Genomic DNA, 19242 nt, shown 5'->3' with positions numbered 1-19242 from the left:
GTGTCCTGTACAGCCTCCTTCTTGAAACTCATTTCCTGGTCCCTTGCTTTAGCATCAGAACTTCTACGTTGAACACTGATAGGTTCCCAAGCTTATTATGAGAAAGAATTGTGTTTATCTTCAATGCAATCCAACAAGTCTGTACTAAGCCCACCTGTGTCCCTCCCAGTCCTACCTTAGGCACTATGTGAGATGCAAAAATGAGTAAAATGTGGTCATTACCTTTGTGGAACTTAGTCTGGTAGGGGAGATATGAGACATATATATGTCTTAAATTTAATTCATAAGATTCATGTTTTTGTTGGTGTAGATCAGGGGTTCTCAAGCTTTTTAGTTTTAGGACTCCTTTATGCTCTTAAAAATTATTGAGGACCCCTCAAAGAGCCTTGTTTATGTGGATTAAATCTATTAATATTTACTATTTTAGAAATTGAAACATTTTATTATTATTATGAAAATAGTTTTGACCTCAAGGGTTTCTTAAAGGGTCTCCAGGAGCACCAGGGGTCTTCAGAGTATACTTTGAAAACCACTCCCAGTTTCCCTTCACTCACACAATTTCCAATCCTCTATGCCTTTGTAGATGGTCTTCATGAATTGTGTTGACCAAGAAAGGTTGACCTCCCCTGGTGGCCAACATTCTGATAACAAACCTTTTCTCTCTGGTCAAGCCTTCAGACCTCAGACATCTGGTCCATCTTTGGGTCTAAACTTTCTGACTTGGTAAAACCTGCTCTACTTCCATAGCCCTTCAAGAGTACTTGCCACCTGAGGAGAACTTTTGTGTAGGAAGACACATAATCACATAAGTTAGATGCCAGGCAGAATATGATTCCTGATCTAGAAGAGGTACAGAATATTGTGACATCTCAGAGGAGAGATTGTAGAAAAGCAACAGCAGGTAATTAGGACATCCTATAGCCATACACCTCTGCAGTGTGCAAGTGCTGGCCTTCAAGCTTACTTGGACCATGCTGAGGAAGGGCTTAGGAATGAATGGGAAGCTGAAAAAGGGTTGAGAGGAATCACCTTTAGCCCCAGGTGAAAAGAGATGTGATTAGCTATACAGAAGATACTCCCCTGTCTGTCTTCTGAGGGGCTGAGGAGGAGATGCTGTACTTGGTTTATTCTATCTAATGGCACTTGCCTGTTTTCTCCCACAGTATACAACTGGACCGTGGATGAGGTGGTACAATGGCTGATCACATACGTGGAGTTACCACAGTATGAGGAAACCTTCCGGAAACTGCAGCTCAGTGGCCATGCAATGCCAAGGTCTGCATGTGGTAAAGGGAGGGGAGGGTAATGAAAGGAAGAAGACAATCATTGTCATAAACTAGTGTGATGGTGTTCCCAGCTAACTTGAGGCGTTCCTCTGGACTTGGGTTTGAGTTTAGATCTAGTCTTCCCCAGAATTACTTCCTTTCAGTGCAATATTCCCTGATCAGTCAATCCCTAATCATTTGGTTCCTGGGCTTCACCTCTTCTCCTAAACAGATATATTGTCTGGGACCCTGTTCCCATCACAGGAAATGGCCTGGGACTTCTGCTGATGATAGTTACAGTTGCTTTGAATCTCAGGGTTGGGCTAGTAGTTTTTGTAGAAACCATAAAAAACTTAATTATAATTATGTGAATTATGCACATGATATGGATTATGCAAATTATTATTTTTAATACCTCTTCTCAGAGGCAACTTGATAGAATGGAAGGACCACAATTGTACTTGAAATTAGAATTCTCTGGCTTTATTCTTGGTCCCAATATTGCCTGTTTGTGTGACTGACTATGGGCAAGTCAGTTAACCTTCTGATCCTTACTTTCCTGATTTGAAAAATAGGGATAATATTTGCACTGTTTATCTCACAGAGTTATTGTGGGCAGAGTTTGATTAGGGGAATGTCATGGTCAGGCCCTCACTTTGGGAAAATCATTTTGGTAGCTGTGTAGACAGTGGATTGGAGAAGAGATAATTTTTGAGGCATCAAGACCAATTATCAGGCTATTTCAGTAGTCCAGGCAAGAGACAATGAGGTTCTAAATAGGGTTCTATCCATATTAATAGAGAGAAGTGGATACATTTGAGAGATGTTTTAGATAAAAACAAGATTTTGCTACTGACTAGATATGTAGAGTGAGGGAAAATGAGAGGTGGAGGATAACACTTCGACTTAGAAGTTTGTATATGACCTTTAATTTTTCAGACTCCTTTCTTTTTTCTTTCAGACTCCTTATTAGCTTATTATGCAAGCTAATAATGTTGTTCAAGCAAAACAGAAAGGGAAATATTCTGTAATTCCTCCTACCCATCTTTCCCAAATCAGAACATGAAAATACTATCTAAAATAAAACAGAAATGGCTTCAACATAGGACAATGGGATGTGCACTTTAGGTTTCACAGTGTACTTTTTGATAACATCACTCCCTTGGGGGAGGGGGTAACACTAGTATTATTGTTCCTATTTTATAGAAGAAGAAACTGAAGCTTAGAAAAATGTAACTTGTTTGTACTCATACTCTTAGTAAGCAGCAGAGGTGTGGGAGTCTAACCCATCTCTCTCTGGACTCCATATCTAGCACTTTTTTTTTCTACTGAAGTATACTTCCATAAAGATCTATGAGAGAAATGTCATAAAAGAATTGACAGCCTAGAGAATCCTTTCTGGTACAAGTCAGTCAGCATTTATTAAATAACTACCATGTGCCAGGCACTGTACTCAGCACTAAGTATACAAAAAGAGACAAAAAAAGGCCACACCCTCAAGTAACTCACATTCTAGTGGAATATACAACAAGCAAACAAATGTGTACAAACAAGCTGTATATTGGATAAATAGAAAATAATTAAAAGAGAGAAGGCACCAGAATTTAGGGGTTGGGAAATCCACATGATGTAAAGAAATAAAGAGGTGATAATCCTGTATTTTGTCCTGGTTAGATAACACCATGAGTATTGTGTTTTGTTCTAGACACTACACTTTTGGAAGGCCATTGATATCTGGAGAATATCTATGGAAGAGCAACCAGATAGTAAAGGACTTTGAATTCTTCATTTATGAAGATAATTTGAAGTTATTTGGAATGTTTAGCTTTGAGAACAGAAGACTGCTGGGTGGTTGGGAAGAAGGAGCAGACCTAAAATTAATAGCTATCTTCAAGAAATCAAAGAAAGGGTTCTTGTGTCAAAGAAGGATTAGACTTATTTTGTTTGGTCCCAGAGGGAAGTTCCAGGGACATATGGGTAGAAGTTGCAAAGCGGTAAAATTTTGGAATTGTTGTAAAAAAAATACATCTTAGCTATTAGAGCTGTTCAAAAATAAAATGGACTGTTTTCAAAGGTAGTAGCTTCATCATGGGAAATAGGATTTGCATCTTCCCCATGGTCCTTCTGGGGCCTGGCACCACTTACTGTTTGTTGAATTGAAATTTATTAATTTGAATTTGCTCTTTTCTCTATAGGTTGGCAATTACCAATGCAACAATGACAGGTACTGTTCTTAAGATGACTGACCGGAGTCACAGGCAGAAGCTACAGCTGAAAGCCCTAGACACAGTGCTATTTGGACCCCCTCTCTGTGAGTACTCCTTGGGGACTGGGCTGGAATCCAAGGGCATCACTGCTGGGGAGAAAGAGAATAGCTGTTTCCTCAACCATCTGAACATAGGACACTCGGGGAGACAAAGGAATTATCCTGTGTCCTGAAATAGCCAGCAACTCAGTATCTTGGGTTGTTGTAAATTGTTGGACACAACATTTCAGTCTTAGCTCTGTTAGTAATAGAGACCTAGTATCCAAAGAGTGAGAGAGGAGATAATATTTGCTCTCGTTGCCAGCTCATACTAGTACTCACTGGTCTTTGCTAGCTCCTTCCTGGAGCAAACTTTCTTTATTCAGTTCCTGTGCATTTTAGAAAGAATATTGACAAACTGATCATTAATATCAAGAGATGCATAAAAGAGATGTACACTCACTAAAAGTGTTTGCTCCTGTCTTGGAGTAAATTCAACAGAGTCCAGCTTGAGAGAGGATTTCCCAGAGATGGTGAGGTTCTACAAATTGCTCTTGTTTGCGGGTAACATTGTACTGACTATTTCAACCCTTAGAATATTGTAGTGATTCATAATTACTCTGAAGAGTTTGGCTTAACTATCCATGTATGAAAAGTCAAATTGATAAAGAATGCCTATCATTCAGACAAGGATATGTAGTAGGATGAGCAGCCTGTAAAGCTTGTCCATCTTTGTGCATGTATGTATGTGTATATATGTCTCCAAAGACTGGTGGGTAGATATAGATTTATAGATGTGAAACACTGTAATTGGACAACGAGAGGTGCACAGAATTGAACAGGAAGAGGGGAGCAGGCCGGATTACCTCTGGGAAATTGGAAATTTCTTTTATTGTCCTTGGACTTCTCACTAAAATAAAAACTCCTCTTTTTTATATCAATATTCTTCTGGTGATGATAGATGGCTATGAGTCATGGTAACATACTGCTTGTTCAATTGTTCATTACAATGTCAGGAGAAATCAAATAAGAACCTCAGCACACTGGGTAGACCCCTCTGTGAAGAATTTATGGAAGGCCATGAAATTTCAGAGGATGGTTATGGATGGGTTGTAATCTGTATCATTGGAAGGAATACTCACAAAATGGGATTAGAAATCCATTTGAGTACTTTAGTATTAACATGCTATTACTGGTCCCGAGGAAGGTGAAGCGATCTAGTGCCAAACAAGCCCAGGGCTGTTCTGTCCTTCCAAATTTAGCCTGGAACACACTAGCTGGTTCTAGGTACTACTTTTCATTAGCAAAGGTTGGGACAGTCAGGTAAGACTTAGAGAAGGAAGTGAAACTAGACTTTGAAAGAGAAAACTTAGGTGCCTGATGAGGGTAAGTGAAGATGTTCTAAGTAGGGTGAATGGCAAGATCAGTGCCACTAGAGGGGTAGGTCGTGACATGATGTTTTCAGGGATTAATTCTTTTTGAATAAAGGCTACTTGTAAGAGAGTAGTAGAAAATAAGACTGGAAATATAAATTGGTTACAAACCATGGAAAGCAAGACTAAGGTGTCTGGATTCTTTTAGAGTTTGTTGGCAATCACGTCAGGTTCCTGTGCGTTAGAGGGACATATTGCTGTGCTATGTGAAGGAGCCTCTGGGTTTGTGTGCATGATGAATGGAGGTGGAGTGATTGGAAGGAAGGAGGCTGGGGAAGAAGCTGCTGTCATCTTACAGGGATAAGAGGGCATGGAGAGAGAGAAAGGGATAGAAGCAAGAGACATTTCCAGGTAAGGCTGATAGGCTCTGGTGAGTAACTGGAATGGAGCAGGGGTGGGGAGAGAATAAGGTCAATGCCAAGGTTTCAGAATTGGACTGCTCTTACCTTGTGACAGTTTGAGAGTACATAGACCAATAGTCTGATTAATGTTCATTCCACTTTGACTAGAGCCAGAGGCTTAGTGATTCCTTTCATTGAAGCTTTCTACAAGAGCTACTACAACCTCTGCTGGAGCCACACAGTACTGTTCACTGCCACCTCCCATCCTCCTCTTTCCTCCTTTCAGAATGATAGTTATCCTGGTTCTGCTATCTGGGTCCAAGCAGAATACTATGGTCAAACAGACTTATTCCTTCTTTCCCATAACAGACAACTAGACAACAGCTTTTATAGATTTACTGAAATTTTCATAGTCACGAAAGATTTGTATCGGGAGTATGCTAGACGCTTTCTTTTTATGTCCATGGAAAATCAAGCAAAGGGAAATGGGTTTATAAAACAAGTCATATTGTAGACATAAGAAGGAAGTTCTTAACCATCCTAGGAATTAGACCTGAACCAGCTGACCAAGTTTGACTCATGAGACTGTCCCCAGACTCTTTCTTTTTTTAAAATTTTTTTATTTTATTTTAAAATTTTTTTCCCCAGACTTTTGCAAAGAAAGAACAGGGATAGTCACTGGTATTTGTTTTTTAAAAATAAGTTTTATGGATATTTTTTGTTTACATCATAGTTGTTTCTGGAAATAACCTCCCTCCCTTATCCCATCCAAAATAAACTCTCTCTAGTAACAAAGAAAAAGAGATAAGCAAAAATACCTACTATAGCAACTGTACCTGGCATTGTATATAACATTCTCCTCAGGTAGTCCCCTAACTCTACCAAGAAGGAGGTATATTTTGTTATCTGTTCTTTCTGGGACCATTATTTGTTTTTCAGTTGCTCAGAGTCTGACTTTTTCTTACTTATCTTTTATTTATATTGATTTTATCATTATATATACTACCACATAGGATTTGCTTATCTCACTGTGTATCATTTCATACAACTCCTTCCATGTTTCTCTGAATTCTTCATATTCATTATTTCTTATTGCACAGTAAAATTCAGTTATATTCTTATAACCCAGCTATTGCAGCCATTCTTCAGTTGATGAGTGCTCACTTTGTTTTTTTTTTAAAATTAATTTATTTTGATTTATCAACCATCACTTCTATAAGCTTTTGAGTTTTAATTTTTTGTCCCCCTCCCTCCCTCCTCAAAATGGCATGCAATCTGATATAGGCTATACATATACATTCCTATTAACCATATTTTCACATTAGTGATGTCGTAAGTAAGAATTAGAACCAATAGGAGGAACCACCAGAAAGAGGAAACAAAACACAACAGAAGAAAAAAAAATAGCAAATTAGTATGCTTCAATCTGCATTCAAATTCTATAGTTCTTTCTTTGGATGTGGATAGCATTTTCCATCATGAGGCCTTTGGAGATGTCTTAGATCCTTGTATTGCTGGGAAGGGTTAAGTCTATCAATATTAGTCATTGCACAATGTGGCCATTACTGTGCACAATTTTCTCCTGGTTCTGCTCACTTCATTTAGCATCAGACCATACAAGTCTTTCCAGGTTTTTCTGAAGTCTGCTTGTTCATCATTTCTTATAGCACAATAGTATTCCATCACAATCATATACCACAACTTATTCAGCCATTTCCCAATTGATGAGCATCCTCTCAATTTCCAGTACTTTGCCACCACAAAAAGAACTGCTATAAATATTTTTGTACATGTGGGTCCTTTTCCATTTGTATGATCTCTCTGGGATATATCCTAAAAGTGCTATTGCTGGGTCAAAGGGTATGCACATTTTTATAGCCCTTTGGGCATAGTTCCAAATTGCTCTCCAAAATGGTTGGATCATTTCACAACTCCACCAACAATGCATTAGTGTTCCAATTTTCCCATATCTTCTCTAACATTTATCATTGTCCTGTTTTGTCATGTTGGCCAATCTGATAGGTGTGATGTGGTACCTCAGAGTTGTTTTGATTTGCATTTCTCTAATCAATAGTGATTTAGAGCATTTTTTCATATTACTATAGATGGCTTTAATTTCTTCATCTGAGAACTGCCTGTTCATATCCTTTGATGATTTATCAATTGGGGAATGACTTGTATTCTTATAAATTTGACTTAATTCTCTCCATATTTTATTTTTTTTATTTTTTATTTTTTGGCTAGGCAATGGGGTTAAGTGACTTGCCCAGGGTCACACAGCTAGTAAGTGTTATGTGTCTGAGGCCGGATTTTAACTCAGGTCCTCCTGAATCCAGGGCTGGTGTTCTATCCACTGCACCACCTAGTTGCCCCTCTATATGTTTTAGAGATGAGGCCCTTATCAGAGAGACTGGTTGTAAAAATTCTTTCCCAGTTTTCTATTTTCCTTCTAATCTTGGTTGCATTGGCTTTGTTTGTGCAAAAACTTTTCAATTTAATGTAACCAAAGGTATCCATTTTGCATTTTGTAATGTTCTCTATCTCCTGTTTGGTCATGAATTATCCTGTTCTCCATAAATCTGATAGGTAAACTATTCCTTGCTCTCCCAGTTTGCTTAGAGTATCAGCCTCTATATCTAAATCATGGACCCATTTTGACTTTATTTTGGTATATGGTGTGAGGCTCACTTTGTTTCTAGTTCTTTACTACCACAGAAAGTAGTACTGTTGTTTTTTCATATATCAGATCAAATCAACTTGTCTTACAGGGTTTCATTGGCCTAGAATAAGGGGTACCCCCTCCATTCTTTTCTGCTTTTGCACCTTTGTGCCTCTCAGAGTTTTATTTCCCTGCCAAGTGACTTCCAGGGCAGGCCTTAGGGAAGTGAAACCTTGTCTTTCCTTGATAGGCCAGTTTGTGCTATAAACTCATCTGGGGGCCAAGAATATTGGTATTTGTCTTTAAGGGGAATTTAATGTGGTTGGTTGAAAGACCTTGAGTGTGGTCCTTGTTGAATGGAGGGACAGAACCAGATATATCACCAGGAACTGTGCCCAGAGAAGCAGTTGGCACCAGAAAGAAAGGGAAAAAGCTTCTGTTTCTAATAGTCATACTGTCTACCTGGCTTTGGTTTTGTTTGCTAGATTGGTTTTTAAAATTTTTGAAAGTTTATGAGCAACATAAGTATTGACAGTTACACACCCATCTACCATCTGCCTCTGTCCCATGAGTCACTTTCTTTCTCTGGGTCTCAGTTTCCTTCCCTATAGAATGAAGGGATTGGACTAGATGATCTTAAACTCTATGATCCAAAAATGTAGTGGGGTGCTGGAGGGAAGAAACATGGCAGGCCATGGGTTTACTTATTCTAGCAATCTAGCTGTAACAACTTTGAGATCAGCATCAGCTCCTTAAGACACACTGGAGGTATAGCATAGGGAAGTGACAACTTTAGGGATCTACCAGGTCAATTGGAGAAATAAGGTATTTATCATTGAAAGAGATAGTATATACATACATGTATATGCATGTGTATGTATGCATATGTACATGCGTATGTATATGTATATATACACATTCATACATATATATGTATGAAGAGTTAATTGGATTTAGAACTAGAGCTGGAATAAACCTCAGAAGACAAGTGACTTTGCCCAGTGATACACAGGTAGTAAACTTCAAGGTGGTGTTTGAACCCAGGTCCTCTTGCTGAGAAGCCAGTATACCTTCCATTATACCATGCTGCCTTCCAGAGCCAAAGGCAGTGTGAATCATCATGGGCCAAAGTAGTACTAAAAGCTTTCACAGAGGAGGTGAGAATTGATTTGAGTATTAAAGGATGAGTTAGTGAGATAAAGTGATAATAGTGGATGGATTCCTAGACTTGGAGTCAAGAGACTTGGATTTGTTTCCTGACTTACTAGCTCTGTGCTCATGGAAAAGCCATTTTGCTATTTTGAGCCTCAGTTTCTCAGTAAAATGAGGATCATAGATTTAGATTTCGAACAGATCTTAGAGGTCATCTAATATAGCCACCTCAGTTTATAGGTGAGGAAACTGAGGCCTAGAAAAGTTAAGCCCTTACCCAAGTAGTTTGTAGTGGACATGGGAGATAAACCCAGGTCTTCAATTCACTGGAAAGTTATAGAGATCACCGTGTGAAATGTTAAAGTGCTATAGAAATATGTGTAATCCTCATTATAGTCTTTATTATGATTAGGCTGTGGATAAGAAGTGGAAATGGAATGGATACTTCAGATGAAAAAGAAAACTAAAAAGTAATCTCTTCTCTTGAAATTTCTCATAACATTTTGCTTGGACAGCCCTGTTATACTTAACACATTTTCTTTTGTTAAATGTGGGGGCAGGTGGTACAGTGGATAAAGCTCTGGCCTTGGAGTCAGGAGGACCTGAGTTCAAATGTGAACTCAGACATATGACACTTATAGCTGTGTGACCCTGAGCAACTCACTTAACCCTGATTGCCTCACACACATACACAAAGGAGTTAATTGTGTACATGTTATATCTGCCTGTTAAACTTTGTCATTTGAGAGCTGGGGCTACCTCCTGTTTATTTTTTTTCCCTGGAGTCCTTTTGGGCTCCAAACATACCAGGGACTTCGTATGTTTGTGAAGTACAATTGAAGGACTTGAGCACAGACAGGTGGCACAAGGGAACCTGGCTTGTTCAGGGGTTAATGGAGAGACCAGACTGGGTTATGCAGTGTAGCATTGTTGTAGGTGAGGGATAGATAAAATGTAACAGGACATGAAATTGCCCAGTTAGAATGTTTCCAGATTCTGGAATAACCAATATAGACCAAATACATCTGTGTTTTATTAATAGTGATTAGAGTTGGATTGGATTAATTACAGAAAGCTTCTTGGAGGAGTTCTGAGCTATGGATTAAAAAAGTATAGTAAACCTTGTTTGTTGAAAGCTGAGGTGGGGCTAGTGTGGTGGTGGGAAAGAATACATCAACAGAGGTGTGGAAGCAGGCCTTAGGTTAGAAACTGAGGTGCCTCATTATAAAACAATCCTAGTATGAGTCACTTGCCTTGTAATAGAATGAGCCAGCAGTATGATGTGGCAGCCAAGATAACAAATGCAGTCTTATATGTCAGTGCTGCAAGGATATTTGTGAATGCTCTTCACTAACATAGATCAGTTCCTTCGTGCCTAGAGGTCTTCATGAGTTCCTATAGCCAAAAAATATCCATCTTCTGGCGGCCAACCTTTAAGCTATGAAACTCACTCAGACTTAGCTTTGCAGATCCTTGAATGATGAACCCAATTTATCACTGGGCCTGTACTTGAAGCTTTTCAAATTTGTTAGAATTTGCCCAGAGCTTAGTTGGCCTTTGAGAAACCAAGGTCACCCACATGCTGATATGTGGTATTAGAGGAGAGCTTTCTTGGTTTGATGAAGTCTGAGACTACAGGAGTAGAGGAACCAAGATCAAGGGAGGTGGGAGCCCTATTGTTTGCTGCCCTAGTCAGGCCATGTTGAGAGGATTTGTTCAGGTCTAAACAACACATTTTAGAAGAGTCACCAACAGGACAGAACTTGTCCAGAGTAGGGTTTGGTTGCCTGGAAACATGACCACTGTTTTCAAATATCTGAAGGATAATCAAAAGGAAAATACAATAGTTGTTGTCCTTTATGCTTGGAGGACCAAAATGACATCACTATGACAGGGTCAAAGAATGGTCCATCTGTGGCTGATCAGCCCAGTACAAGCTCAGAAGGTTCTACCACAGATTGGGCACAAATAATCCATATGAATATTTGGAGTGGATATGTTTCTAAATTTGTGCATCTCACATTTTTTTTGAGCTACTGCAATTCTGCTTTGCTCATAGAGCACAGCACCTTCTTTGATGTGAGCACACCATGCTGGATGGTCCTGTACCAGTGTCTCTCATGTCTCACAAGTGATACCAACGTTCTTCAGAAAGACCATGAGAATGTCTTTGTATAGCTTCTTCTGACTTCCGTGTGAGTGCTTGCCTTGTGTAAGTTCTCTGTAAAATAGTCTTTTAGGCAAGTGTAATTTTGACATTTGAACAACGTGGCCTCCCCCTTCCCACACTGGAGTTACACTTTCTGCAGTAGAGTTGGAATGTGTGGCAGTTCAGCTTGAGAAAGGACCTCAGTGTCCAGTACCTTATCTTGCCAGGTCATCTTCAAAATCTTCCTAAGATAATTCAAATGGAAGATTCAGTTTCCTGGCATGATGCTGGTAGACTGTCCAGGTTTCACAGGTATACAACAATGAAGTTAGCACAACAGCTCTGTAGACCTTCAGTTTTGTAGGCAGCCTAATACTTATTCTTCTCTCCCACACTTTTCCTTTGGAGCCTTCCAAACACTGAGCTATCTCTGGCAATGTGTGTATCAACCTCATCATCTATGTGTACATCTCTGGAAAGTGTACTGCCAAGGTTAGTGAACTTTATCCATGGCATTCAAATTTCTCCATTTGCTGTAACCAATGGTTCCATGTATGGATGGTGTGGCGCTGGCTGCTGGAGAACCTCTGTTTTCCTGGTGTTAACTGTGAGGCCAAAATTAGCACAAGCAACAGAGAATTGATCTATACTCTGTTGCATCTTAGCCTCAGAGGCTGCATTGAGTGCACAATCATCTGTGAACAAAAAGTCGCACACCAACTCTCCTTCCACTTTAGTCCTGGCTTATAGCCTTTTCAAGTTAAATAATTTACTATCAGTGTGGTAGCTATCTTGATGCCATTTTTTTTCCTCATTGAAGGCGTCTGACAACATTGCTGAACACATCAAGCTAAAAAGTATGGAAGCAAGCACACAACCCTGCTTCACTCCATTAGTGACTGGGAAAGTTTGAGAGCATTGTCCTTCATCCAGAATCCATGCAAGCATGCTGTCATGAAGCTGGCATTCAATACTGATGAACTTCTCTGAGCAACCAAATTTTGCCATGATTTTCCACAAGCCCTCATTCCTGACAGTGTTAAAGTGCTTGGTTAGATTAACAAACATTTTGTACAGACCTCTGTTCTATTCCTGGCATTTCTCTTAGAGTTGTTAGGTAGCAAACACCATATCAATCATTCCTCAGCCTTTCTGAAGCCATGCTGGATCTTTGGTAGATGACCATCTTTCAGGTGAAGGATCAGCTGATTAAGTAGGATCTTTTTTTTTTTTTTTTTTTGCTTTTTGGTGAGGCAGTAGGGGTTAAGTGACTTGCCCAGAGTCACACAGCTAGTAAGTGTTATGTGTCTGAGGTCGGATTTGAACCCAGGTCCTCCTGACTCTAGGGTTGGTGCTCTATCCACTGCACCGCCTAGCTGCCCCCTCTGGCAAGAATCTTGGTGGCAGTGACTAAGAGAGAGACTGCCTCCCCCTTTTCCTCCATGATTGTCACAGGACAACCTATTCCCTTTTACTGTATAGAAATGGACAACGGAGGCATCCTTGAACTTCCTGGGGGATAGCCTCCTCTTGCCATATAACATGGAAGATTTCATCTTTTGTATGAGCAGTGGGTCTGCTGCCTTGTAAATCTCTGCCGGAATAAAAACAACACCTGGTGCTTTGCTACAGGAGAGGACCATAATGGCATTCAAAACCTCTTCTTCAGCTGCAAGTTCATCTAGAGAGGGATTGACTTCAACCTGAGGTATATGGTCAGTAGTTTCAGCATTGGTTTGTGATGTTCTGTTGAGAACATCATAGAAGTGTTAGGCCCATCTCTCCAGGATTATGTCCTTATCACTAATCAATGCAGCTCCTTTAGTGCTAAGTAGCTGAGATGCATCAGAGGTCTTTGGAACATAAATAGTGTTCAGGGTATCATAAAAGTACTTTGGATTATTACTCTCAGTGTAAAACTGAATTTCATCTGCCTTCTTACTGAGCCAAGAATCTTACATCTCTCTGAGCTCCACTTAAACACTTTATTTTTGATGGAATTAAACACTGCTGTCCTAGAGATGGATGAACTGTCTTGCTGGTAAACCCTGTGGAGTTCTTGTTTTTTGTTTAGCAGCTTCTGAATTTCCCCATCATTTTCGTCAAACCAATTTTGATGTTTGCAAGTGTTCTGGCCCAGATGAGCAAACACAGTGCTGTACACCAGATACCTGAAAGCTGCCTGCTCCTTTTCTGCTCCACTGTTGCCAACCATATGTTGGCTCAGCTTCCCCTCCAAGTTAGTGACAAACTGTTCGTGCTTGGAGAAATGCTCTGTTGACATTAAGTGTTCTGGTAGTCACCTTAAATGGAAAACAGTGTTGGCGATGAAAAGGTCATGAGACACACAAGTCTTCTGCAGTGACTGTTGCTGTTCCTGACCTCATTCCTCCCAAGGAGTCCCTGCCATCTCTGATAGTTTGTGCCTTCTCTGGTGTTAAGGTCACCTAGAATTACAAGCTTGCCCTCTTTCAGCACATTGATGATGAGTGTCTCCAGGTCTCCATAGCATTTTTCTTTGCCCTTATTGTGGTTCATGATGGTGGAAGCATATACACTGGTGATTGGTGTGGGTGCTTTCCTGCAAGTGGCAATCACATTGTCACAAGCCTATCCTTGACTACTTTTGGGAAGTGTACAAGCTTGTTGACTAGATTAGTTTTGATTGCAAAACCTATGCCAGCTTCACAGTGCTCCCCATCACTGCAGTCACTTCAGCTCTGACTTTGGTAAACTGGCCTTCATTTGCCAGCTTTGTTTTACTCAGGGTTTCTATTCAGATGTGATACCTGCTGAGTTCTTTCACAGAAGAGCTGTTTGTCTTTTAGTCTGCTGGATTTTGTGTTGTCCGTAAGTGTATGCACATTCCATGTACCAATGGTGAGTGGAATCATGTTTGCAAAAGTTTTTATACAGTTTTTGTGTTTTGACCAGAGGTTAGGATTCCCACCTGCTGCAGTAAGGAGGTCAGGGTTAGGTTAGGTGAAACAGACAATTTTTAAGGCACCTCTTCTAGACCCTTCCTCATGTGAGGAGGTGAGCAATGCAGGCCTTAAAAAAGGCTGCACAGACACCCAGGGTGCTACTGCATCCCATTGCCGCTTCAGTCCAGTGAGAAAATGACCCTGTGCCCTGGGCCACCTATGTGCAGGGTTGTGACTATAGCTTCCAGTGTATCCACACCTGCTGCTTTGTCACTTGCCTGTCAACATAGGACTTTGAAGTAGGTAAAAATGGTGAAATGGTATGGCTGATGTCTTTTGACTCATGCATAAATTGGATTTTAGTGTGGCAGAGTTGCGTGAAGTTGTTGGCCTCACTCTCTCTTCCAGAGTCATCACAGTTCAGTGGCAAGACAAAAGTCAAGACGACCGGTGATGGATTAAGATACAGTGGATGATCTTGACATCTTTGATGTCTAACCAAGTTCTAAGTTCTCCACAGCACCTATTTTTCTGTGGTTATGGCCTATTGGAACAAATTGTTCACATCCAAGGAAAATACCATTCACTCACTGTATCTGAAATATTGTGGTCACTTTGGGGTGCATTTGGTGACAAACTGGAGTTCCTCAAGGGGATGAGATGAAGACCAGAAATCATTGCCAATGGGGATTGATTGAAGAAACAGAAGAGACTGCATCTTGATAAGAGACTTAGAGACCTATTATAGCTGTCATCAGGTATTTGAACAACTGTTCTATAAAGAGGTATAAGACTTGTTCTACTTATCAGGGATGTGGTAGCTGGAATTCCTAATCAGATATGGATTAGTCTCTATGACCTCTGTGGTCTCTTCCAACTTAAAGTGTTTTTATAGGGATGTGTGAGTGTGAATACATACTCATACATGTGTCTCACAAGGCAGAACTAAGAACAATGGATGGAAGTCTCAGGGAAGTGGGTTGTGGTGTAAGGGAGAACTTTTCTTTCACTGTTTTCTGCTGGACGTGCTGCCCTGGGAGAGAAAGTTCTGTGTCACTGAAGGTGTTGAAGAAGAGATTGAATAGCACCTTGCTGACAGCATAGTGGAAACTCATGCATCTGTCAGGGAAAACTCTACTTTTGATATATCCTGGTCCAAAGGCTCATTAGATAGAGTCAAAAGAAATTAGCCTCTGTGTCCAGAAGCCAGGATGCCAATGGCATCAAGAGAGAACTAGAATGAGCTTCTGACCATGGGTTACTACCCAGCCCCCAAACCCAGCATCTCTGGAGTAGAATTCAGAAGAAAGAGAGTAAAAGGTGCTGGTTTTAGCTGTGAAAGCTTGTCCCCCTATCTGCCTGGTGCCTTTTCTTTCCATGTACCTTTTCACTGTAGCTGTTCCTGGCCTTATTTCACTAAACCCAGAAGTAGGGAAGCTATTGGGCAGGAGTGGGATGGCTTTGGCAAACAAGTCATCTCCTTAATAACTGCTTCCTATAGCATCTAAGCCTTTAGCACAAACCATCTGTCCAAGAAGTGTCTCTGTCTGTGCTCACTGGAGTTTGGTTCTGTGCCAAGCTCTCCTGCCAACTCCCCAGCACCTCTGAGTGGGTCGGTCCCCTTTATGATAATTCCTTGTTTGTCACAGTCTAGGCCTCCAGTAGCTACCAGCCAAGAAGCTGATGAGTGAAGGAATTGTTGCTGTGTATCTGGACCCATCCCAGTCTCCTGACTTCATCCTGCTTGACTGGATGTTGACCAAGGATGATCAGCTAGATCAAATCACTACCTTCCTCCTGGCTGTCAGAACTTGACTTTAGGAACCTGGCTCTTCTGTTTCTGAACACTGCACTTTCTCATTCTGTTGAATCGTCAGTACAGAGAGTCTGTTCTCTTTGATGTCTTACTTTGATTGCCTTATATCTACTTATACACTTGCAGATTGATAGACTTTTAGCACTGGAAAGAAACATAGAGATTATGCAGTGTGACCAAGATGTCAAAGCAAGGGATCTACAACTACAACTCAAATCCAGGTCTTCTCACTTCAAATGTAGGACCCTTTCTATTATAGTAGGCTTTCTATTTTGCCCACAAAGAAGTGCCCTTTGTGAACCATAAATGTTTTACAAATCTGAGTTGTTATTGTTTCTACAATGGCCTACACCAGGGGTGGGGAACCCACGGCCTTGAGGCCACATGTGGCTTCTAGGTTCTTGGGTGCAGCCTTTTGACTGAGTCCAAATTTTACAGAACAAATCCTTTTATTAAGGGTATTTGTTCTGTGAAGTTTGGATTCAGTCAAAGGTCTGCTCTTGAGAACCTAGAGGGCCACATGTGGCCTCAAGGCCACAGGTTCCCCATCCCTGGCCTACACTGTTCTTTCTTCTTGGAACCATAATTACACACATAGTCAGGACACAATTTCATATTGGATCTACAAGGTGATTCAGAGCTAGACTTGGAAGCAATAGACGCCCAACAAGTCAGTGGGGCAGTAGGGGTCCCTTGCCTCTGACATAAAGTCAGCAAAGACCACAGTCTTAAACATCTGTATCTGTAGGAAATACTTTTTCATCATCTGAAGGTCAAAGAATGCTATCTGGTGAACACATGAAAGCTTCATACAACCCTTAACTCAATTTCCTAAGGACAGACATCTGTCAAACCCTATTCCCAGAAACTATTAGACACCCTAATGCTCTTCTCATGAAATATCTACTGCCCCAAAGATAAACGTCCTCCACACCACTTTTGGGACCACCGGAAACTTAATTCCAGAGGGCATATTTTCCACCTAGTTCCACTCCAGGAAACAGATAAACCCCACCCTTGGAGCAATACATTATTATTCCCACATTTTCAAGTGCCAAGTCCTGGGATAATGGATGACATCCCCTCCAGGCTCTCTCAAATGTGTTCATGTGTCTTCTATCTTCCCTCACAACATCATGCCCTGGACTGGCACAAAATGGCCTTTATTTGGGCTTATTAGACATACTAATTGATCTAGTGTGTCCTTGGTAATAATATATGCATATCCTTTCTCCAAGACTGAGTTGAGCTTGACTGGGGAACACCATTCAGTCATGATACAGTGGAAAACACACTGTACTGAAAAAAGACTGCATGTACCTTAGGCCAGCAAAGGGTCAAATCCTAGAAGACATGATGGTGATATTTAAATATTAGGGCTGTCGTATAAAAGAAAGCACCATCCCAGACTTGCTGTATGGTTTTGGGCAAGCTTTTTTTTTTCTCTCTGGACCTGTTTTCTCTTCTTTTGAACAAGCTGATCTCTAAGAACCCTAACGTTCTATGGTCTTTTCATTCTTATATAGCTGGGTGTGTTTTTGAGTGTTTTCAAATCTGGCAGCCAGCTGGATGGTAAATGGTTGTTTTTTTTTTTAATTTTCCTACTGATGCTTGTAAAATGTGAGTCTTCAAAACTGCAGTTAGCATTTAAGGGGAGAAAAAAATCAAGATGATTGCTAAGTGTCCTCAGAAACTTTCAGGGCTTATCCATTAACATGCCTGAGAAACAGCACTCTGGGCTCAGACCTTGTGGCTTTTGGCTTTAGTTACATAGACCAGCTGCCTCACTATCTTGGGGAACTGATAAGGTATCATTCTCAAGATGCCCCTGTGTACTGTGTTCCTTGCTGTCAGAATGTACCATCAACTTTCTTTGTACCAGTCCAAACACAGCCATACCATTGCTTTGAATATGAAGAATTAGAGAGCAGCTGGTATGCCTGCTGTTCAGTAAGTGGAACAAGCTGCTCCATTGAATGCTACCCTTTCTTTTTCCTTTGTGTCTCTTTGCCCTCTTTTCTGTTGTTGCCAGCTCTGGATGGCAGAGAATCTACTTCTCACCTCTTCCTGTTTTTGCTCTTCCCCTGGGCCATCAGAGCTTTTGTAGCCTGAGGTAAAAAAAAAACTTTTGCATATCCTTCACAGCTAGTCAATTAACCATGGAAACTACCTCAAGAGATCACAGAATCATAGAATTAGAACCAATAAGGATCTTTGGGATCATCTAGTCAAATACCTTCATTTCTTAGTTGAGGAAATTGAAGCCTAGGAAGGTTGAAATGATTTACCCAGGGAATAAGGTGCAGATCTGGGATTCAGATCCAGGCTCTTTAATTCCAAATCCAGTATTCTTTCCAATATACCACAGAAGATAGGGTTATTTAGATTGGGTTAGTCCCATTTCCTGTCCTTACCTCCAACAGAGTTTCTATTCTTAAGACAAAGTCAATGTAGATGTAGACACACATAGTGAAGGAAGCTGATTTATCCTTTTTTGAAGATTGTGTATTGGGGGTTGTGGTAGTTAGAAGTCTTTTTCCTCCGATACTCTTTAACTGAATTCACAGTTGTAAACTTTAGCAGTAGTAGTAAGAGGAGGAATGTAAAGAATGATTGGGACTAAAACCTTGATAACCCAGTGAAGATCAATCATCTCAGTAAAGGGAAAAAAAGGTGCATCTGTGATCTGGTGGAAAGACAATTCACTGGATTTGTCATCAAAGGACCTGGATTTGAACCATTATTCTGCTATTACTACTGAGGTCCCTTCCAGCTCAGATTCTCTTCTTAAGGCTCAATTCAGGTACCACTTTTTCCAGAAAGCCTTCCCTGATCCTGCATTGTTCCCTGGAAACTATATAATACTTTGTCTAGCTAATACATTTATCTGGTATTATTTTGTCTGTGTGTAATCGTTACCTGTGTATATATATTTCACCTTCTTACTGATGTGGATACAAACGTTGCCCTAAGGGTTAAAAAGAGTATTATGGGTTGCTTTTCCAATACTTTGGAGATCCTGTAATTTGAGGGCATCCTAAAGTCCTTTCCCGCTTATCTTGAAATACCACAAAACTTTTCCCTATCTTCTAAGACCAAAAGAATTGCTTTTTTTTCCTTCTTTATCCTGTGTCTCCCTGTCCTCCTTATCCTGTCAACCATCTCCCTCATCCTGTATCATAAAATTCTTCCTTGATCTTCAACCACCACAAAACCCTAAAACTACATCATCATCCTGAACATCTATGGGCTTTCTGT

The 19242-nt window shown here is 40.5% G+C and overlaps 1 protein-coding gene across 2 annotated transcripts in view; it reads left to right on the top strand.

Moving 5' to 3' along the window:
* The window catches only part of STIM1 (stromal interaction molecule 1), a 250687-nt gene that overhangs the window by 181762 nt on the left and 49683 nt on the right, over positions 1-19242 (top strand). For both annotated transcript variants that reach the window (XM_027866230.1, XM_027866231.1), the window contains exons 4-5: positions 1164-1275; positions 3461-3576. In XM_027866230.1, the coding sequence (XP_027722031.1) occupies positions 1164-1275; positions 3461-3576 (228 nt within the window). The remainder of the gene's footprint in view (positions 1-1163; positions 1276-3460; positions 3577-19242) is intronic.

Source organism: Vombatus ursinus, unplaced genomic scaffold (genome assembly GCF_900497805.2).
Source record: "Vombatus ursinus unplaced genomic scaffold, bare-nosed wombat genome assembly UNPS02014780.1, whole genome shotgun sequence".
In the NCBI taxonomy this organism is placed as follows: Eukaryota; Metazoa; Chordata; class Mammalia; order Diprotodontia; family Vombatidae; genus Vombatus; species Vombatus ursinus.
Note: the sequence above shows the minus strand (reverse complement) of the source record. Positions and strands in the feature narration are given on the sequence as shown.